Raw genomic sequence first — 23895 nt, forward strand, 5'->3', positions numbered from 1 at the left:
CAATTTTATTTCTGAATTGCTTTAATACAAAAAAATATTGTAAGTAACTTACTTCTAACTTAGTCTAAATCATCATGTGCTAAATACTGAGAAATCAAATGGGGATTGCAGTGAACAGCTTCCTTTTGAATTTGTCCTAACAGTGTTTTATACATAAAGGTAGAGTTTTGCTGTTGAGGCCATCAGTTCAGTTCCTGATTCAAGTACAGACTTTCAGTATGACACTGGCAACTTACTTATTTTTCTGATTTCCCTGCTTCGTAAAGATTGGGAAAATAATGCTTTTTTACTTTCATCCTTTGTCTATGTTGCCTGTATGCCACTTCTGGGCAAGGACTGTCTTACTCTGTGTTGGCATAGTGCCAAAATCAAAGTCATGGACTTCAATTAGGGACTGTTGGCATTACCACAATGGAAGTTATAAAAAATATTGCTATTATGGGTAACTTTACCCTATTGATATGGGTCATTTTAATCTGATAGTTGTCTTCTTGTCATTTTGCACTGGATACTTATTATCACATTCTATTTAATATGGATCTGTGTCAGTCCTGATTTCACTGAATGCAGCTGCAAAATATATTTGAATGAGACAGGGATGTTTCTACGTTGTTTTTTTTTCCCAACAACCAGGCAGCAAGGCCCATATTAACAAAAGGATTAAGTACCTGAAGCAGAAGCTATGTGCAATTTGTGTAACTGAGGCCAATAACATGGCCCTCAAGACCCCTGGCTAATAACTAAAATGCCAAAAGTTCACAGGTATCAAAATCTCTGCTACTCATCATGTAAAGTTCCATTTCTGTGCATATCCAACACTACCACTCTCTTGGCAGGGCTGACAGGTTCACAATGTCTGCTTGGACCTAAACCCAGTGATGATTGTCACACTAAGCAGTCCGCTGCCAAATTACCCTGAAGGGCCTGATCTAGTAGACACGTTGAGAGCATGCATAACAGGTACAAAGATGATTGAGCTCTGTAGAATGGCCATAGCCAAATCTCTCAAGAAATCATAGACGAGGAATGTGGTGCACCCCTTTTATAAAACAGCATGGTGGTCAGAAGACTCATCCAGAACATGGAAACTTGGGTTCAACACCCTCATCAGCCTATATGGATTCCATCTGACGTATCTCACTCCTTAAGACATGATCCTATGTCATTAAAGTCAACAGCAATGTTGAAAGTTATTACAATGCAAGTAGGCTGAGACTTTAAAAGATAGCTGATGAGCCTAATGTTTTATTATTCAAAGGTTTCATAAATGATTAATTTACCATTGAAACTGTAAGTACACACAGATTAGAAATTAAGCACATACCTTAGGTGTAAACATGTGACGAATGCCATCCACCGAACCATTTAAGAGCAATCCTCTAATTAGAAAGCACATAAGTACCACATAAGGAAAAAGTGAACTAAAATACATGATCTGAAAAATATTAAAACAAAATTAAAATGACAACTGTAGCTTCTTCTACTTTGCATTTCATTTCTTTCACACTTTCTTTTATTTACATGACAAAGATTGCAATTTTATGTTTTTGTTAGACCCTCACACACAGTCCTTTCACAGAAACTGTAAGGCTATAACTGGCTGGGGACAAGAGGGACAACCACGTTAGGCACTGACTGACTTGGTGAGGAGAGCAAATAAAGTAGCTGCTGGCAGCAGCCAAATGATCACAGACACAACCAGAAATTGCTGCTTCTGCTTTGCTCTGTGTGCCTGGCCATATCCCTACACTGCTGAAAACTACTGAAATGAACACTCAAATTGCAGCAGTCATAAAACAGGATACGTGTGGATACTAATGTCTCTGTGAGCATGTTGATCAACACACCACTGGAGTTTCCCAAAAATTAAATGGGTGGGTCAGACTCAAAGGGGAGGGACAGTAATAGCAGCTGTTAATTATCCTGCCCTTCCAACATATTCTATTTTAGTCAGAGTGCATGATGAAGTAAGTCACTGCTCAGTGCAGCATTGCTATGATCTGTATCTCATGGTCCCTTTAGAGTGTGATATGATGTAGTACACAGCTAATACCACCAAATACTTTGTGTTGCCAAGAAGGAAGGGGATCTGAGCATATTGTGTGATCTATGTAAATACACTAAGACCTGTAGGATCTGAGTCAGCTCTAGAAGGACCTCCCTAGTCCCCATCACTAGAATTCTATATCCATTAGACTGGAGAAATGATACCCTTGGAAACAATTCTGCCTAATTTTCTGAACCAGAGCACCCTATTTTCCCATATCTGGACCCAGACAGCTGAGGATTTGATATCATTACATTTATTTGCCACTCACTGTGAAAATTGTCTCCTTGAGGCACTGTCAGTTTATTTAATCTCATCTGAAAATGCTACCTTTTATGAAATACCATCTTCTTTTTCTCATCTTTTTCTTCAAAGGGCCAGTAAATTGACTAGATGTTGAAAAGCTCAGTATAGTTATATTGTGCCCAAGCTAGATACATTAAATTGTTTCTCAAATTGACATATGTTAAAGGGGAGTATAACAATTTCCCCTAATCTGTTCTAATATCCTATCACAAACCATTCTTATCTAAAACAATACCTGGGGAGAGTTTGACTGTCAACAACAACATATCAAAATTATTTTTTATCTGGAGTACCATAAAAATGGTTGTATATTTTATAATATAACATAACAGTGGGCATGTCTATATATGCATTTATTGCAGCCTAGATTTACTGTGCAGTAAGATATTGCGGAGTAAGGGTTTTTTTTGGGGTAGGTGTTTACACATGCGGAAGTTAGAGAACAAATTTGCTTCCAGTTCTCTATAGCCCTGCAATGGGCCCCTGCCACCATCAGGAGGAGGTCCAGGCTCCACTTGAGTACTAGCCCAGGGGCTGGCAGGAAGCATTAGGCCAGGAGACAGCTATCTCCTGAACCCAGGGGGCTGCCTGCTGCTGGGGTGGAGACAATGTCCTCCTGCCCCAGCAGCAGGAAGTTCCTGGCCCTGGCTCCCAGATCAAGGGCATGGAACTTGGAAAGAGCTTCAGGGGAGGGGCAGATCCCAGCCCCCTGCCCCAATCCATTGGTGGAGCAGCTAGCAGAGAAGGAGGCTGGGATCTACCTCACCCCTGAAGCTCTTTCCAACCCCCAAGCCTCAATCACTCAATCAGAGAATGGGGCTAAGACTTGCCCCTGACTGGGACAGTTCCTGGCCAGCCCCAGGTTCTGAGGGGAAGTTTGCATATGCAGCCTGAAGCTGGCTGGGAATTGCCTGAAACAGGATCATCCCCAACTACCTCCAGGCTGCATGTGCTTCCCTACACAGCCTGAGGCTGGCTGGGAACTGTTCCCATGCTGGCAGCTCCCAGCCCCTAGCTGCACAATCCTTGTTGCCAGCCCCCACTCTGCAATCACAATCAGGAAGTGGGGGCTGCAAGCAGGGCAGGGGAACATTGTCCCTACCCGACCACACAGGGCAGGGGCTGAAGAGCTTGTTCTTTGCCCAGCTCTGTGAGCACAGAGCTGGGTGGGGGAACAGGCTGGGGAGTTTTTTCCCCTACTAGCTCTGTGCTCATAGAGCTGGGGTGGGTAATAAGCTCCCCAACCTGATCTCCCCCCAACTCCACACTCATGGACCTGGGCAGGGAACAAGCTCCCCAGCCCCTACTAGCAGGGAGTTCCCAACACTGGCCACTGCTGGACGCTGCTTATCTCCAAGCCCCCTATTCCCTGATCATGATGGTGGAGTGGGGGCTGGGAGATAAGGATCTTCCAGCCCCCACCCCCAGATTGCAATTTGGGACCAGGAGGCTTGGAGCTCCCCATTGCCAGGGCAAGGGGACATAGTCCTCACATGGGCTCCTGTGGTGGAGCCTCCCAGCAGCAGGCAGCTCCTGGGAGCAGGGAGTTAACTCCCTCCCCCTGTTGGATTTTGCTCCCAGTCAGGTGTCTACATGAGTGATGCAGTGCCTTTATTAATGCCAAGTAAATTTACTACTTGTATTTGCAGGTAGCAAATATAGTTGGTATTCAGGAGGTTTAATGCGAAGTAAGCATGTGCATGTGTAGACGTACATGCTTACCTCAAACTAAACTACGCCAATGTGAAGTTAAACATCTCATGTAGATGCTCCCAGTATCACTTAGTATAATTCCCCCTAGCATGGGAAGTTATAAGAAGAAATTATTTGATTAGTACTTGCACTCATATTAAATACAATCTTTATAGATTCAGTTAGGATGAGGAATTATTGGAGGAAAAGCCTGAAGGACAGAGTATGCAAATAGTCCCAGCTGCTGGTACTGTTTATGCATTTTGCATAAAATGATGATTAGTACTGAGAGCAGAGACCAGGAGTCCCACCTCCCAGCTGGGTATCTCCCAAACTGAGCTAGAAATTCACACTTGTCTTGTTTGTTCCATGGGCTGCTTATTCATTTTGCATTGCAGAGTTAGATAAACAGCATTAGAAGTCAAGGCCAGAACCCAGGGTCTCCTCTCTCGCAGGGGAACAGCACAGCTCACTAAGCTCCTAATCAAACCAACTCTTTCTTCATCTTCATGTGTTCTACTTATTCTTTCACACATGGCTGCACACAAGGGATGAAAGGCTTGACATAAGCCATAACCTGGTGTTTAGAGAAGTGGGCCTTGGAAAGTCGATGACTGTTCAAACCTTCTTAAGGGTGGGGAGACCTAACCCAGGTTCTTACCTCTTGAGCACATGCCCTAACCAATAAAGTAATGGAAATTTTTTAAAGGTATGTTCTGATAAAACCCTACAGCATTTTCAAAAGTATATAGGTACTAATTCAAATCTGATTTATAGATGACTTAAGTTACCTATGGCTAGATCCAACAAAGCACTTTCTGTATGGTAGGTATGAAGTCAAGAAACCTTTGTAAAGTAGATCCTTTACAGAGACTCCCTGTACAGTTCATCAGAGAGGTGCTTTAAAATGGGATTCGAAATATCTATCACATTGAGCAAGGACCTGCAGCTATCTAGACAGCAGAAATGCTAAGGACAGGGATATCTCTGATATTCTACTCTTCGATGTTTAAATGACTCATCCAGGAAGCATGCAAGAATTCTAGATCCACTTGGGCAGAAAAAGAGAGAGCAACAGCATGAGATAGGGCAAGAATTCAAGATGAAACATTCTTCTGAAGCATATTCAACAGGACGTGTCCTGAGAAAGTAAGACCTGGGTTCCAGGCCCCACTCTGAAGACTATTTCTATATTTTATACTGTGATTATTTAATGTAAAACATTAATTTACTAAGATCCAAAAAAAATGGTGCTTCTTGTGTTTTACTCTCCATCTGGCTTAAAGTATTTTGAATTATTTTCTGAATGGTTGTCCTACTTCAACATTGTGAATGGAGCATGATCTTAGTCCTGCTAGTGTGTATTAGGTTTGCTCCATGAAAACACACCTAGAAAATAAGGAAGAGGGAGGACAGAAATGTACAGAGGAATGTCTCTAATTTCTGTCTTTCTGGTTGGCTTTACTGTATACTAGGTGCTGAGCTACTCAGCCCTGAAAGAGTTGGGTAGTTGTTGGTGTATGCTGAGGTACAAAATAAGGCACCTGAGGATCCTGAATTTCAAATTGCTAGACCTGGTATCTCCAAAATTATATAGCAGCTAAGCAACTGTTTTCAGGACTGTAATTTTGGATTAGGAGGCTAAATTTTGCTTAAGACCCAGTTTAGGAAATAGTCTTTTACTGGACACAGACCCTAGATGAGCTCCCATATGCATGCAGAGAGGCTGCTCAGGTGTTCTGCAATTATAACGCATCAAAACAGACTTAAGTCTGCTGAAGGATGATAATTACTGCACTCCAGCAGACTCCACTGGCACATGTATCAGCGTCCCTATGCTGAAAAATGATGGCTAAGTGCTTTAAGCTAAAGCTTGTTTGACAAGGTTTAGTTCAGAGCACCCCACCACCATTTTTCTGTGTGGGGATGCTGACACACATGGCACACTCCAGGTGCTTTTACTTAGTACAGCTCTCAGAGCTCTGCTAATTAAAGTGCTCCCCAACTGCTTCCCAGAGCACGTCTAGAAATGCCTGATGTTTTGAATCCATCTACACATGCATGGATCTTGAATCTTTAGCTACCTAAAGACATCTTCATGGCCAACTTAACAAGATGTGAAAATCTGGCCTAAGTCATGTCTGAAAATGGTACTTTAAAAACTTTTGCTTATTAGCTGTTTTGGGTTTTTCTCCATCTTTCCAGGAATGTACCATTTTATTAAGATGCTGTAAACTGTCTTGAATTTTAATCTAATCCATTATGAAAAAAATCACTTTTTTCTAGCACTCCACATGTGAAGACCCATATCAGTGTTAGAATACTGTCCATGTTTCCTCAGACCATGTCAAATTCATTGCTGGTATAAATGGGGGAAAATCATTAAAGTCAATACAGTTGTGTCTAATTAATTCAGTAGCAGAATTGGCTCACTTTATAAGGAAGTGATAAATAGAAGCTAAAGCAGATATCTAATCAAAAAAAGGTTTTCAGCATAGGCTTCCAAAAGGAGCTGTATTCAGCCCTCACGACAAAAGTGATTATGAATCACACTTTTATGAATGGGGTTCAAAGGGAGCAAAACAATAAGGAACCATAAGACCAAACCTATTTCAACTATGCTTTAAAGTATATACTTACTTTGCCTGAAGACTGTATCCCTTTTATCATTGCAAGACACACCATTACCCAGGCAGCCAGCAAACAAATAGTCATTTTCCAGTTTAACCCCCCACCCTCTGAGAGTGAGCTGGAAATATTCAGTGCTTCTCTGTACCAATAATAGGTAGTAGCAGAACTTTTTTCACATTCAGGCTCTATAACTGGGAAGAAAGTAAACAAATCATTAATGGTCATTGGATTCTGGGTAGGAAATACTCTTAATCACATACCAAAGCCATCTTAGTACTTACATTAGTTACATTACTTACATATTTTGCTACTATGGTACCATCATTTTATAGAAAGACTATATATACACACAAAAATCTGCAAGGTACTCCTAATACAAAAACACCACAGTCTGAGACCTTCAAAGATGGCACTTTGAAGCCTACCAAATAAACCCTTTATCTTTTGAATGAAGTGAATTTCTGTGCAGAAACCTATGCACTACCAAAATATGTTGTATACTAAAGTTCAAGTTGCATTTAACCTTTAAACTATGATTTTGTCATATAGTAATTTACTGGAAAGTTACTTCAAAATGTGAGTGATTTATTTTTGGAATAAATAGGGTGCAGCCAGATTTCAATCATGGATGCTTCAATAACCATTGCAGATCATATATACTCACACAGGTAGCTTAGCACACAAAGGTTAAAATGCCATTTTAATTGTGCAAAAGTGCTTAGGCACTTGAAAACAGGGCCCTGAGCAGTAACATTCAACTGAAGGGGTTATGTATATTATAGCACGGTATATGCCACGACATAACCATAAGGCTGCCGTGCTACTACAAGTTATTAAATAAACTTGCACTTACATAACTGACTTGTTTGAACTCATACAATTTCTAATATAGGTGCTGAATCAGAATTGTTTATGAAGGGAAGAAAAGAGGTTTATTTTAAAGATTATTGTAAAAGGAGTGGATCTTCAACAGGTTGCTGAATGAAGGGAAATATGACAATTTATATTGGCTGAAGCTTTGCCTCCAAGTGTTGAAAATGAAAGTAAAACAGGCAAAGACCTTACAGAAATACATAAATTATGCTAGTTACCCCCATTAAACAAACAAAAATGCAGTACACTCTGAAGATGAAGGCAATGCAAAGCGTAGACATTGTAAGATAATAAAATCTTGAAGATAAGGAGTACTTAGCTGTCCCTCAGTGTCATGACAGGATGAGATTATCTTCTTATGATTCCAAACTGATGGATAATTTGCTGTTCCTTTTGATTTACGAAGCAAACATAATATTGTTTGATACACAAGTCATTCACTGATCCTTTGGAGATTTTCACTGCCTAATGTGTTTATCTTAGGGTATTTTAATAAACAAGGCCCTGAAATCTTTAATGGAAAATCTTATAACTATGATATTCTTGTAAACATCTTGCTGTAACCACAATGAAATTCTTTTTTTTCATACGATGCTAAATATAGAAAAGTTGTTCTTCAATCTGTTCTTGCCGCCAAAATAAACATAAAAATCGATATCAAAATACAACAATAATTACTGTTTAGCTTTCCACTTTGTTTACAAGTTATTGTCATTATTCAATTAGTCATCATACGAATTTTACATTGCTATGCCATTACAATTTCTGTATAATTTTCTTAGAGAAATTTTGTTTGCTTCTAGTAAACATATTGAAGTCATATTTGCCTTATGGGTTTAAAAACTACTGTATTTACCTAAATCTAAGATGACTTCAAATTTATATAAATTATAATTTATAATTTCCATGTACAGAATCTAATCATTGGGGGGTAGTCCTAAAATCACCCCCCTACAGTGCTGCAACAGGGAAAGCAGCATCAGGGAGCGAGCAGTTGGAAGGAAAGCAGCAGGCTTACAACCTGGCTCCCTAACTACTTGACCTTCCTGCTGCCTGCCCCTCCCCATGTTGCTGCAGCCTCTGGCACCAGCCCCCACAACCCATCTGTACCACCCCACCATTGCATGTGCCTCCCCAGTGCCTGCACTCCTCCACACTGTGGTGTCCTCCGACTTGCCCCCCACCCCTCTGCCTGACCATCCCGGCCACCCCCTCCCACCCACTCCTCCACCACATACCCTCAGCCAGGGCTCTGGCACCTGACCTGCTCCAGACCAGAGGACTTGGGGACTCCAGCCCCCACCTAACAAGGAGGCAGCAGTTGAAATGGTGGCAACTCCAGCCCTGGCCCCATGCAGGGGATTGGACTGGAGCTGGAGTCAGAGCCACAAATAAGTGTAAGTGATAGTGGCAGTGAGGGAGCAAGGAAGCAAGTGTGAGGTGGGGGGCGTGGCAGAAGAGCAGAGTGTCTCTGGGCAGAGGCAACAGGGGCAAGCCTACGGGAAAGAGGAGTCAGGGCACCTCAGGGCAGAGGTAGCAATGGTGGAGAAGGCAGTAGGGATTCAGCTGATGGGAGAGAAGTGGCTTCAACTCCGACCCTGAGCCCAGTTCAGGGTTAGGGCTATAGAAGCCACCTGACCCTCCACCTTGTACTTGAATCCAAGATGAGGGGCTTTTCCCACATGTTGAATACGGGGGAAGAAACCTTCTTATGGATGTGAGTAAATACGGTCATTTATTTTTAATGAGACAGTTTTTGGTACTACAGCTTTTTTGGAGTCCTGACAATAATATTAGTTCTAAATGTGTTTTCTCTCCCCTGCTACTATGTGAAAAGCCTAAAGATAAACTGACTGACTGAGCCACTATATAGCGAAAAGAGGGAAACTGACTAAATACACTGCACTGAGGTACCGAAAACAAACTGGAAAACTAAGAAAACATATCTTTTCCTCAGTTTTTTTTCAGTTACATTAGTTATAAGTATTAGTTTTAAGAAAAGTAGGTTTAAAAAAGAGATTGTTTTGATTGAAAATATCCCAGGAAAGAACCTAATCCAAAGTTTATGCCTGTCAATGATAAAACTGTAGTTGACTTCTAAAACTCTGGACCAAGCTCCAAATGTTTTTGTACAAACATGAGTACATTTAAGACTTACAGGTATGAGAAGCGTTTTTCACCAAGGGACACTGATCCCATGGTAATGGATGCTGAAAAGACTGGGAAAAGTAAAACAAACTCCATCCAATGATGACATTATAGTAGAGGGCCACAAAGAAACATACCTGTAAAAAGAGGCATAGAACAAGCTTACTTAAATCATTTCTTATTTACATTCAATTAAAGATGCTAAGATAAACACTATACTATTCCACAAAACTTCCACTAAAGTGAAAGTAACCTTTGTCTCACTGAACACTGCCTAAAGAATTCATAACTTGGCCTTTTTACTATATCTAAAAATAAAACAGAACAGTTCCAATATTTAACATACATACATTGCAATATTTTGAAGACTCTTCCTCCTAGAAGGTTAATCCTATCCTAGTGTTGATCCCTAGCACCCAAGCTTCAAAAGAATTTCAGAATATACATCAATTGATTTAACACATTCATATAATTCTGAGCATTAACATAAATATTTGTATATTAGACTGGGAGTTAAAAGGTCTGCAGCTAAGACTAATTATTTGCCTTTTGTTTAAACTGAACAGAAGTCTTAAACACAGTGTTGTCAACCAGGGTGCCACAGCATGCTCTTCAATATTAGCACTGTTAGGTATGCAAATGTGATTCACAAGATAAACCCAGATATTTCAAAAAAGAATCCATAGGGCATGTCTACACATGCATTTAAGTGTGACTACATTTAATGTGTATTAAGCTAATGCACACTAAGTGATTTTTGGGCAGGTGTCTGCACATGCAGGGTCTTACTACTAAAGTTAATGTACTTGGCACTAAAGTTAGTGCTAACTCCCTGCAGCCCTGCCATGTGCCCCTAGTGGCTGGGCAGACCCGGCACTAAAGGTAATGCCAGGTTATATCTACATGTGCATTAATATGCTTTAACTAATCGCAACTAGATTTGATACCTATATTTGCAGGTGTCAAATTTAGGCACAATTACCTAATTTCACCATTTTTAATGAACATTAAGGGTGTGCACATGTAGACATGTGCCTGTAATGCATATTAAATTAGGTTAATGCACACTAATGAGTCTCAGGTAGACAAGCCCATAGAGTCAAAAACATTCTGTCTATGTTCTTTGCAATAGAAGAATTGTTCTATTAATTAATTGTTCTTAGCAAAAACTAAGAGCTGGCATTTTCCAAGGGGTGCCTTGATTCTACCAAGGTCGAGAACAACTACCCTAATGTGTTTCACTTTAAAACTATGGAGAATAAGAGACAAGTTATGTTAAGAACTTACTACACAGCTTGCAAATCCAATTCCACCAAGCTTGGGGCTGATATAATTCCACACACCAATGCTCCCTCGTCGGATTCGCTGGCCCACAGAAAGTTCCAGAAAAAACAGTGGAATCCCTATTATCAGCAGCAATATTAAATATGGCACAAGATATGCTCCTATGGAAACAAAATAGCCATGAGTTATTATGGAAACAAAAGGCAACATCATTATGAGGATAAGAAAGAGCATTCCAAGTCGGCCAAAGGTTTTTAAAGCCAAGGACACCATTCAGGTTTAAATTTTTGTATACAGTCAAGATAATATTTGAAAATTTAGGAAACCAAATAATGCCATATTTTAAAAGTGGTCTATAGTTATAAATGTGTTGTCTATGTATTGGCAGGAACTTCCAATCAGAAATATTTTTTCCCTTAGACACAGCAAACAGCTTAATGATTTAGAGAAAGGCAGGAAAGAAAAAAAAAGAAAAGAAAAAAGGAAGGCAACCTAGTGTCAGAGGACACAGAAAAGGCTGAAGTATGCAACACCTTTTTCATCTCAGTTGTCACAGGCACAGTCAGTTCCCAGACTACTGCACCAGGCTGCACAGTTTGGGGAGGAAGTTAGCAGCCCTCAGTGCTGAAAGAACAGGTTAGGGACTACTTAGAAAAGCTGGACATGTACAAGTCCATAGGGCCAGATGGAATGTATCCAAGGGTATTGAGGGAGTTGGCTGATGTGATTACAGAGCCACTGGCCATCATTTTTGAAAACTCATGGCTATTAGGAGAGGTCCTAGATGACTGGAAAGGGGAAAACATGGTTTTCCATATTTAAGAAAGGGAAAAAAGAGGATTCAGGAACTACAGCTACCTGTCAGCCTCACCTCAGTCCCTGGAAAACTCATGGAGCTGATGGTAGAGGAATCCATTTCTAACCACTTGCAGGAGAAGGTGGTGATTAGGAAATGTCAGCATGGATTCACCAAGGGCAAGTCATACCTGATCAACCTGATTGCCTTCTATGATGAGATGACTGACTCTGTGGATGCAGGGAACAAATGGATGTACCTTGATTTTAGCAAGGCTTTTGATACAGTCTCCCACAACATTCTCCCAGGCTGCTAAGGAAGTATGGGGCTGGATTAATGGACTGTAAGGTGGATAGAAAACTGGCTGTAGCTTCAGGCCCAGAGTGTAGTAATCAATGGCTTGATGTCTAGTTGGCAGCTGGTATCAAGCAAAGTGCCCCGGGGTCGGTCCTGGGGCCCATTTTGTTCAATGCCTTTATCAACAACCTGGAAGATGGCATACAGTTCACCATCAGCAAGTTTGCAGATGATGCCAAGCTCGGGGAATAGAAGATATGCTGGTGGGTAGGGCTAGGATTCAGAGTGACCTAGACAAATTGGAGGATTGGGCCAAAAGAAATCTCATGAGGTTCAACAAAGACAAGTGTAAAGTCCTTCACTTAAGATAGAACAATCCTATGTACCAGTACAGGCTGGGGGCTGGCTGGGCAGCAGCTCTGCAGAAAAGGACCTGCGGGTTACAGTGGACAAAAAGCTGAATATCAGCCAACAGTGTGCCCTTGTTGCTAAGAAGGCTAACAGCATACTTGCTACATTGGTAGAAGTGTTGTCAGCAGAGCGAGGGAAAGTGATTATTTCTCTCTATTCAGAACTGGTGAGGCCATACTTGGAATACTACGTTCAGTTTTGGGGCCCCCGCTACAGAAAGGATGTGGACAAACTGGAGAGGGTCCAGTGGAGGGCAAGAAAAATAGTGAGAGGGCTGGGACATGACTTCTGAGGAAAGGCTGAGGCAACTGGTCTAATTTAGTCTAGAGAAGAAAATACTGAGAGGGAATAAAATACCAGCCTTAAGCTACCTGAAGTGGGGTTCAGAAGAGGATGGACTAGACTGTTTCAGTGATAGCAGATGACAGAACAAGGAGCAATGGTGTCAAGTTGCAGCAAGGAAAGTTTAGGTTAGATATTAGGAAGAATTTTTTCACTAGAAGAGTAGTAAAGCACTGGAACAGGTTACCCAGAGAGGTGATAGAATCTCAATTCTTGGAGGTTTTTAAGACCAGCTGGACAAAGCCTTCATCACTGGGATGATCTACACATGCATGGATGTCCTTGTTGAACCTTATAAGATTTCTTTTGGCCCAATCCTCCGATTTGTCTATGTCACTCTGAATCCTAGCCCTACCCTCAAGCATATCTACTAATCCTTCCAGCTGAGTGTCATCTGCAAACTTGCTGAGGGTGCACTCTATGCCATATTCCAAGTCTTTGAGGAAGACACTGAACAAAACTGTTCAATACCCTCAGCCAGGGCTCTAGCACCTGACTCGCTCCAGACCAGAGGACTTGGGGGCTCCAGCTTGATATCACTCCACTTGATATCATCTGCCAACTAGACAATGAGCCATTGATTACTACTCTCTGAGCCCAATGCTACACCCAGTTTTCTATCCACTTTACAGTATATTCATCCAGCCCTGTACTTCCTTAGTTTGCCTGGGAGAATATTGTGGGTGATGGTATCAAAAGTCTTGCTAAAATTAAGGTATACCACATCCACTGGTCTGTTCTCATCCATGGAGCCAGTATCTCATTATAGAAGGCAATCAGGCTGGTCAGGCATGACTAGCCCTTAGTGAATCCATGCTGACTGTTCCTAATCACCTTCTTCTCCTGCAAATGCTTAGAAATGGATTCCTTTAGGATCTACTCCATGAGTTTTCCAGGATGGTCCTGCTTTGAGCAGGGAGTTGGACTAGAGGATCTCCTGTGATCCCTTCTAACCCTAATTTTCTATGATGCTAAGAAAAGAAAAGAAAAGAAAAGAAAAAGCTCCCTCCCCTGCTCCAAAATAAACTACAACAAAAAACAAAGCAGAAGTCAGCACTACTCATGAGGGGCAAAATGTTCCTTCCTGTTTCCCAATGGCTATAAACAAAAGCCCTAAAGCATGGGATTACTAGACACCTGCCACAATACAGAAAACTTACCTCTTTGCTCCAATATGGGAATTGCAAATACATATTTCACATATTACACATACAGATTGTTAAACCAGAACCTCCACTGTTATCATATTATCCCTTCCATAAATGTATCTAAGTCAATCTTGAAATGATTCAGTTCCTTTGCATACATTATTTGGCTTAGAAGAGCCATAGCACATGCTGGGTTTATAATCAGCATCATTTAAGATATTTATGATCAACTTTTCTTTAAAACTCGTGTGAAAACTATCAGAACAGCAAAAGTGAATATTTATTACTTATAAAGAAATGTACTGAGTTTGAACTAAAACATTCTGCATACCATTATATTATTTACCATCATAAAGTCTTGCTCAAAATGTCTTGTATCATGGCACCATTGGGGATAATTTAATTCTTGAGTCTCTCATCAAGTATTGATGTTAATATGGCATTTCTTTAAATTGGCTTTCAATGTGGGGCTGGTTGTCAGACATCCTTATGACATGCCCTGTCCAACAAAACATGTGCCATAAAAATATAGTTACAATGCTGGGGGTGTTTGCTTAGGCCAGAATGCCAGCATTTGTTCTTCTGTCCTTCCAATTGTTATGGAAGATTTTCTGAAGACATAGCTGAAGGTAACATTTCAAAGTTCTCAAGTATTTCCAATATATCATCCAAGTTTCACACCCATGTAGCAGGGTAGGGATGACAACAGCCTGGTAAGCAAGAGGTTTATTTTGGGTGTTAACATCATGATCACAAAAACAGTTTTGGAGGTGTCCAAAGGCAGCACTGGCAATTTTTGTCTCATATTGAGTAGTGTCATCTATGTTTATTTTATATCATGACTATTTAATGCAAAGCCAGGAAGATGAGTCCTATAATCAACAACTTTTCTCTCCTAGGAAGTGCCCATAGAATGGACCTACAGTTATGCTCCATTTTTCCAGATGAATGAAGCTTGAATTATTTTCTGCACAACTGTGCAGCTTCAACAAGAGTGAAGGCTGTTTCCACCTTGAATAGCTTATAGATTAGTATGGCACCCCCCTGAGAAGTAGGATATATATGCTCAAATTCCTTCATGCTGAAGAAACTAAGGCTTCTATTTCCCAGATTTTCCATTCCTGAGTGGGTGCTCAAACAACTGAGCTATTATGTAAGAGATGAGTACTGCTAGTACATCCACTTCCACCTCTTTTTGCGAAAGTGACTGCAACAGTATTTTGTGAGGAGCCTGACTTCATTACTGTATTAGGGTGGCTTAGAACATGCATCAGCCATCTCAGAGGGCTGACGTAGCAGAACATCTAGCTCCTAGTTAATACACATTGCTAATAGTAATCACACAGGCAATTCTAGGGCATGTGCAGAAGTAGAAATCTAGAGAATGTTAAAAGTCATACCAGGAGGTACTGAGTTTAGGCACCTCATGGTTTAATGTGGCAATTGAATAGACAGTTGTGGTACCTGAGTTGTGCCTAAGTCTTTCTTGGGAATTCCAGACATTAAGAGGATTCCAAGTATTAAGTTCTTACATCTTCCTAGGGCTGTTTGAATTGGATTACCAAATCAACAGCCACATCAGTAACCATGGGTAAAAAAAATAAGCAGTTTTTCCACATCATGCACTGGGTTAAATTTGGAAAAGCTAAAATAAATAATCGACTTGGAGGCTATGCAGAATCTATTAGATATGTTAGTGCAACCTGACAATATTTTTTTGTTCATTAAACTCTTAGGAACTGTATGTCACCTTACATTATAAACATGCTACAAAGATTCTAAACATGGCATTACTCTGAAGCTAATTACGGTAAGTTAATTATGAAGACAAATTAGAAAAGTATGATGTAGCAGAAAAGAAAGTTATTGATCTAATGCACTCCACAGTCTGTAGCACACCCTATTTACTGTTCTGTCATTGGCAATTAAAATAGTGGCTTGCTTTTCACTGATGTAATCCTTATGATTGATCATGATTTATTCAACAAAGTACATTTCAAACTCTGAACAGTATGTTAACTGTCAAGTACTGGCAGAACTATTATATGATTTGGAGATAATGGCACTTACTCAAAAATGGTACTTTCTTATCTGAATGTATATGCCTTCAGTTGTAATATAGTATTACCCAGTTCAACATAGATTTCATAGACATTAGAACTGGAAGGGATCTCGCAAGATCATCGGGTCCATTCCCCTACCCAGGGGGCTAGATCACCTAAGCAATATAAGCATCCAAGTGCTTCTTAAAGGTATCCAGAGTCGGTGCTTGCAGACTCTGGAGATTCAGACAGTAAAGAAGTTTTTCCTTATGACCAGTATAAAACGGCCTTCCAGCAGTTTGTGACCATTAGACCCTGTCTTCCCTTGGGGTGCCCTGGTGAACAGGCATTCTCACTTGTTCCTGATGCACACCCCTTATATACTTATAGGCTGCTACCAAGTCACCCCTGAGCCTTTGCTTCACCAGGCTGAAGAGTATCATGCCTCTCAGCCTCTCCTCCTAAAGCTCTCTTGTCCTCTAATCACGTGAGTGGCTCTCCTCTGGGCTCCCTCAAGCTTCTCCACATCCTTTCTGAAGTGTGGAGTCCAGAATTGAATGCAATACTCCAGCTGCGGCCTCACCAAGGCCAAGTAAAGTGGAAGGACAACTTTTTGCATCTTGCTTGAGATGCATCAGTAGATGCAAGCCAGAGTTTTATTTGCTTTGCCAGCTCTGGCATTGCATTGGTGGCTCATGTTCATCTTGTGGTCAATCACGACCCCCAAGTCTCTTTTGGTCATGGTGCTAGTGAGTGTAGCACTGCCGAGCCTGTAAGAACGATGTGGGTTTTTTCTCCCAAGCACCTTGCATTTCTCCATGTTGAATGCCATTAGGTTTTGATCTACCCACCTTGTGAACCTGTCCATGTTGGCCTGAATCACCAGCCTATCCTCTCACATGACTACACTTCCCCATATTTTGGTGTCAATTGCGAACTTAGCCAGTCTCCTTCTGACACCCAAATCGAGATTAGTAATAAATATATTGAATAGTATTGGTCTGAGGACTGAACCCTGGAGGACACCACTGGTCATGATGTGCCATGATGACTTGGCCACATTGATTATCACTCTTTGGATCCGAGCATGGAAACAGTTTCCCAGCCATCGGACCATAAGTTTGTTGAGGCCACAGTTCCCAAAGTTTTCCATGAGAACATCATGGGAAGCCAAGTCAAAGACTTTTCTGAAATCCAAATATATGACATCAACCTCTTCTCCTTTGTCCAAGTGATGCATCACCTGGTCACGGAAGGAAATGAGGTTGGTCAGGCAAGATCTACCGGCAACAAAGCCATGTCGGCTATCTGTCAGAATCTTGCCTTCTGATAGCCTGTTGTTGATGGTTTCTTTGATGATTTTTTCCAAGATCTTTCCATGGATTGAGGTCAAAATGATTGGTGTGTAGTTCCCTAGATCTTCCTTCCTTTTTTGTTGAAGATAGGCACCATATTGGCCCTCTTCCAATCTTCTGGAACCTCTCCCAAGCACCACAAATTCTCAAATATCCTTGCCATTGGTTGTGCTATGATGTCAGTCAACTCTTTTAGCACTCTTGGGTGCTAAATGGATTTAACTACAAGTTTAATGTTAAGTATGTGATTATAATTATTAATTATTTTGTGTGGCGGTAGGAGCTAGGGCTTGAATTTCAGTTCTATTGTCCTTGGTCTTATATATTCATAAAATTAAAAGTTGGTGCCTGGGTCAGTTGCCCTATTCACCCCTGCCCTAGTTATGCCACTATGCTGTTTAAAAAGTGAGAGACAAGAAGTGGCTCCAGGAAACAAATGTAAGGAGTAAAATATACCAGAGTTGATTGGAATAGCACAATATGCAGCAATCCTGTTAAAGTCAAAGAAATTACTTACATAGCTAAATTTATCTATGTACTTATAGACCTCATTAAAATGCAGTCATTTTCACAAGACCCCTGAAAGGTGACAAAGTATTGTGGGTGTAGAGATACCCAAGGGAGATGTAAAATGGAAACTTGGGTACCAGAAGCTCCAGGCCTGGACTCCATATAGGATTCTTTTTAGCCTTATGTATTACATACTCTTGTCAACAACATAAATTAATCCATGAGAAATGTCATGCTTCTGTAGACTGTTTCCAGTATAGCTAGTTCAGTTTAAGATTACTTAATTAACTCTACCACAATGCAGCCAACAGAGTGGATCAACATTTAAGTATTTTTTTAAATCACTCCTAACTGGCTTACTCAACATCACACCAGTTGTAAGTGCTACAGAAGGAACTGAAACCAGATTGTCAGTATACCAGTTCATAACCTTATCTATGAGGTTTTTAAAGTCAAGTGCAGATTTGAGGCCTGTGTTGAAACAAGGCCTTCTTGAGCTGTATTTGTAGGCTGAAAGATAAATCTTATAGGCCAAATCTCTTAGAATACAATCCTGCATTTAATTTTAACTTGTGCAATCCTATTACTTCCATTTGACCAGGGTAGGCCAAAACAGAAACTAGTATATTTTCTGTCAGACTTTTTTTGTGGACAGATACATGAAAGATCTACATGTCATTTTTACATTATCACAAGGAGAAATATAAATGTTTTCTTTCCCATGTATGAAATTTGGCCCAAGTATGTTGGAGCATCGAATCACTTTTATTTAAGCTAGTACAATGGTGGTTGTATTTCCTATCGGTATCCTATATTAAAGTTGCAACAGCTTACTGTATCTTCATATCTTGAAATAAACATACTGTCAAATTAATGATGTGACCTTTTATACATGACATTTCAGCACTGAAGTGTTTTGCCATATAACAAATGTCACAGTCTCTTCCTCATATTTCATCTTGATTTAATTGGCTAGAGGAATAAAAACATGGGAGGAAATGAAAGACTAGGTCTCCAAATTATGGACCTGACCCTGCTCCCATGAAAGTTAATGACAAAAATCCAAATTATTTCAATGGAACCTAGATTCAGAATTAGGCGTCCTGCACATTCTAATTCTTTAAACTTTGTATGGAATATGAAACAATAATAAGTATTATATATACCATTTGCTGGGTTTATTGCCAGAAACAGAACAAGAACATTGGTTTTGAGTTAATATTTTGTATACGTGCTTTGAAGCAGATATAATGATCTGATTTATGCAAATAGAACATGTCAAAGATCAAAGTCTTTGATTTCAGATGCCGATGGCAAAAGGTCAGATGACAAAAGGGTCAGAAGCTAACATAATGAACTCTGTGGTTGTAATTTATGCCTCTGTATTAACAGTGTTGCATATACACACCCCTATCTGCGCCTCATTTCAAATTACTTGAGTTCTTATACTAGAGAAACAAACTGACCTTGACAGCCCAGCACAAAAGATAAAGTATCTATAGTAACGAGATTAGCTGACTTTAGTAAAGTTGTAAAATTAAATATGCTATGCGCCATACTGTGACCAAACAGAACCAGTACCACCCAAGTAAAAATAACCCCCCTTTTTTATGAAACCTGAGCAAACAAAGAAAGCACAAGTGCCAACTCATTAATTATTTATAATTAATTAATGACAGTAATTGGTCACCTGTGTCAGATAAAACTTTGAAAGAACTTCCACCCAAAGCAGAGAACTGCGTATACACTCAAGAACAGATCGTGCACGAATATTTCTCTCCGCCTACATTATCTTTCTGGAGTATCCCCGTTTATCTCTCTATCTCTGACGTTATCTTTCTTATCAAGAGCTCTTAGTAATCTGCAAACTGCAACGGCTTAGATGAATCGCTCGGAAGCAACTGTCTTACCCACCCTGTAAATGCTGGGTAACATGATATCTGCATGCTGTAACTGAATGAATAAATCAACTCCACTGCCTACGCTCTAGCCATCAGAAGCATAAGTAAAATAAATCTTTTGTGAAAACATCACGCTGTGTTTAAATCATCCTGACTCCTGCTCACCGTTATCACCCACCTGCCCGGTCATAAATCCCCCTCCCCGCGCCAAGCCGGTCGTGCCAACCCAGGCTCGCAGGTCAAGGGTGCACCAGTGTATGGGGCACGACAGAACAGTTAACAAATAATTAACATGGCAATCAGGCAAGTTATCATAAAACTCTCTCATGTTATTAGATACTTGCATGCTTTATTCATAGTAACAATGCTGCTATCTATCCCTCACTTATTTCCAAATTTGTTTAAAATCTTGTTCCTGATGGGGTTTTTTCCCCCTTTCCTGAACAGTATCCAATTCTGCTCACATTTAAATTAAAATAAGTTTTGCAACTGCTATTGTCACAACTTTGCCCTAATACCTGTTGCCTATTTTACCCCTAACAAATGTAATCTTTGGCCTAGTAGCTAAATTGGCTGAAATAAAATTATCTAAAGACCAAGATTTATGAATTACCACAAATTTGGAATATGAAATAAATTCACAATAAATTTCCAACTGAAGTAAAGAGATACTATCAGTGCAGTGATGCACAAAGTTCATCTACCCATGATACAGTTCAACTAAAACTTGTACAGTTTGATTGAGTCAATCATAATCACACATAACTTCACGTGCAGATTATTTATTGGTCAAAATTAATACATATATATTCTTTCTTCAGATATTAAAATGTCTTTTTGTAATCATTTCACTTAAATAGAAATATCATTATGGTTTTGAACTATTAATCACTCCACATTTAAAAAGCTTTTATCTTCATAATGCTCAAAAATATTCCTTCTTTTTATTACTACCTTATACCCAGTATTGTTCAACCTGCTGATATTTCAGATTGCAAATTCAAATTATTCACTTCTCTGAACAATCCCATTCACTACAAGCCTTTCAATGTATATGTCAAAATTAAGTTTCCTTAGCTTTCTTGATGCTGCCCATACCTATCAACTTAACTATCATTATTTGCTGGACTTCCTTCTTTTAGATGGGCAGAATATTAAAGATTGGAGGCTGTCTCCACCCTGACTAGCCTATAAATTATTATGGCACTCCTGAGAAGTACGAAATATTTAGCCAATCAAAGATTGTGATCCTCAAAATCTTCACCCAACCTTTTTGGCATTCAGCATTTGTCTAGTTAAATTATCTAGGTGAAAGAAGTTATTTCAAACAGACCCAGAATTGTTGCTGTATTATCAGCTATCTCATGGCTAAACCCAAAAATAATCCTAAAACTGTATGCTATTCTGCTTAAGAGGCTTTAAAGATCTAACTCTTGGTCCCTACTTCATGATCCTGTGGTGGGGGTGCTTCCGAGGTAGCCACCCCTCCCTGCGCCGGGATCACCTCCCGCTGGCTAAGGGTCTTTCATCTGTGGTCGCACACGTCCGACTTGCCTGCCACAACTTTGATTGTAATCCGGTTCAGTTTTAGAATGTCTGGCATGTGCCAGTCCAGAAGTGAGACTCCTCCCGTTCACGGGGTCCCGTCAATGAGGGCTCCGCCTCCCCTACACCCTCTCCCGTACCGCCGGGATGTTGACCGCCAATCTGGGCTGGTCCCTTGTCAGGATAACACTCAAAACGTCCATAAAAGAAATTTAAAGGTCAACACAAAGTTTACAGCCAGGGATTCTCTAGAGCGAGGGGCGGCTTTGTCTCTCAGCTGCCTTCCGCGATATTACCCTGTATGCTGGGGTGCTGGCACCCTTTCTCTGGCTCTCTCTGAGCTCTTCAGTCCTCCCTAGGGCTTCCGGAGGCCACTCAGTCTTCCTGATTATGGGCGAGGCAGTTTCACCATCTGTGAGTGCCCCAGTATTACCGTATATACGGTTCCCGGCTCTTGCCAGGTCTAGCCACTCCTGGCTGCATCAAACAGTCTGCGGCCTCACTGGGCCACTTGACTCGGCTCCCATGCCCCGCTGGGGTTTACCCCAGAAGGTCCTGCCGCGTCTCAGGACGGCTCGCATCCGCCCGCGTGTGCTCTCACCGGCATCAGCTCCTCGTCGGCCTTCTTCTGGTTCCCCTCTGCTTGCCACCGGCGGTTCTTTTATATCGGCCCTCTCCGTCCGGGCCCTGCCTTCCTCCCTGTACCTGGCAGAGGCACGAGTTTGTCCTGTGCTCTTGGTCTGAGAGGGGGGTTTTAATGTGATTGCGCCGGGGTGGGGAGCTCTGGAGCCTGCCAGCTCCTTCCCTCCTTCACAGATCCACATTTAATATTGTTTATAGAACATGAAAATTTTGGAACAGAATTCACAAGAATTAATACCCTGATTTTACCACAAACTCTACAGTTTGAGGGCTATTTTGCTTCTGATGCTGCAAGTTGTTATTAAGTACTTAGATGTACAGAGATATTCATTTTAGCCCTGTTGGTCTAAAAGCATAGGCAGACAGCACACTTGGGATAGAGGCGATATCTTTTATTAGACCAACTAAACCGTAGCAAAAAAAATCTTTTTTTTGCAGGGTTTCAGGCCCAAATGCCCTTCATCAGGCATAGGAGAATTCAAAGATTGTAAAAGTTCTCCCAGATAGAAATGAAACTTCATCTTGCACAGGGGAGGTTCCCCTGGGTATAACAGTCCATTGTAAAAAGGGTTGCTCTATGAGTATGAAGCAGTCTTGTTACCTGATAGTGTCCAATCAGAGCTGAGCAAAATTCAGCACCCTGCTTGCAATCAGACACCATCGGGTAACAAGACTACTTCAGCCTATTGTCTGTGCCTACTTTGCATACTCACAGAGCAACCTTTTAAAAAATGGACTAAAAGGGGAACTCTACCATCTTTTTACTCCCCTGTGCAAGTTGAAGTTTCATTTCTACCTGGGAGAACTTTTACAATCTTTGAATTCTCCTATGCCTGAAGAACGGCATTTGGGCCCAAAAGCTTGCAAAGAAAGAAAAAATTGTGCTACTATTTAGTTGATGTAATAAAACATATCGCCTCTACCCCAAGAGTTTTGTTTGCTAGGTATATTTTATACTCTAATACAATCATCTAGAATGGTTTGATGCTACTGCCATCAGTTCTGAACTGAAATCCTGAGTAACGATTCTGGATCACCTGAATTAAACTTACCCAGGTATGTTAATAAAAGCTTGTTAGCTTTTATTTGTTCACAGCAAAAGCTTGTCCATGGCATGTTAGAAACAATATCATTGTTAAGTATTATGACCTAAATAATGCATTTTTAAATAAGCATGTCATGGTCAAGTATGCACAAAAACGAACACCTTGAAAAGAAGTTCAGGTAGAAAAATAATGTTGACATTATCTAAGCATTTCCAAGGTCTTATATTTTGTGTAATTTTGTGTAATTCCTAATGCATGATTGTGACTTGTTTGATCCTGTAAGGCTTTTCCTGGGTCCAATATTAATAACTTTGGTTATACTTCTTACATACCGCTGTAAAATATGCTGCCCTTAATATAGCAGTATTTTATTACTATTTTTTATTACAACTTTCCCTAAGTTCTTTCTCTTCTCCCAAATTTTTATCTTTTCAACTTCTTTCTTATTTAAACTATAAGTAAAAACAAAATTTTAAAGAATTACCTTTAATTTGACAAGTTGATATAATGTTGTGTTCAGTACTATTAGTGAACATTACAAACATCCTCAACAGAACCTAATAAAGTAAAAGTCAGAACATTTCCACTGAATTTAATGGACCGATTATGATTTGCAAAAGCTGAGGGTCTGGCTGATATAAAATAGCATTTTTTCTATTGGAAATTATTTTAAATATTGCATTTTATTAAGTAAGCTTTTTGCCTCAAAGATGGTTTTCTGATTTAGATTCATATTATCATGTCTTAATTTTATATTATTATATTTATTTGGATATTGTTGTTGGAATATTGACACATAGGAGTTATGACTACCGGAATAATAATGCATTTTCTTTTTTTGCCTAACTTAATGATAGTAAATAAATTATTCAAAATAAA

At 40.3% G+C, this 23895-nt stretch overlaps 1 protein-coding gene across 2 annotated transcripts in view; it reads right to left on the minus strand.

Moving 5' to 3' along the window:
• SLC6A15 (solute carrier family 6 member 15) overlaps nt 1–23895 on the minus strand; it is a 67273-nt gene that overhangs the window by 16501 nt on the left and 26877 nt on the right. For both annotated transcript variants that reach the window (XM_090042635.1, XM_090042634.1), the window contains 4 exons: nt 10985–11142; nt 9708–9834; nt 6686–6867; nt 1325–1435 (listed from right to left, as the gene is read on the minus strand). In XM_090042635.1, coding sequence (XP_089898761.1) covers nt 1325–1435; nt 6686–6867; nt 9708–9834; nt 10985–11142 — 578 coding nt within the window. The remainder of the gene's footprint in view (nt 1–1324; nt 1436–6685; nt 6868–9707; nt 9835–10984; nt 11143–23895) is intronic.

The sequence above is a fragment of the Crocodylus siamensis genome, chromosome 4 (genome assembly GCF_052110815.1).
Source record: "Crocodylus siamensis isolate JL-2025a chromosome 4, ASM5211081v1, whole genome shotgun sequence".
Classification (NCBI taxonomy): domain Eukaryota; kingdom Metazoa; phylum Chordata; order Crocodylia; family Crocodylidae; genus Crocodylus; species Crocodylus siamensis.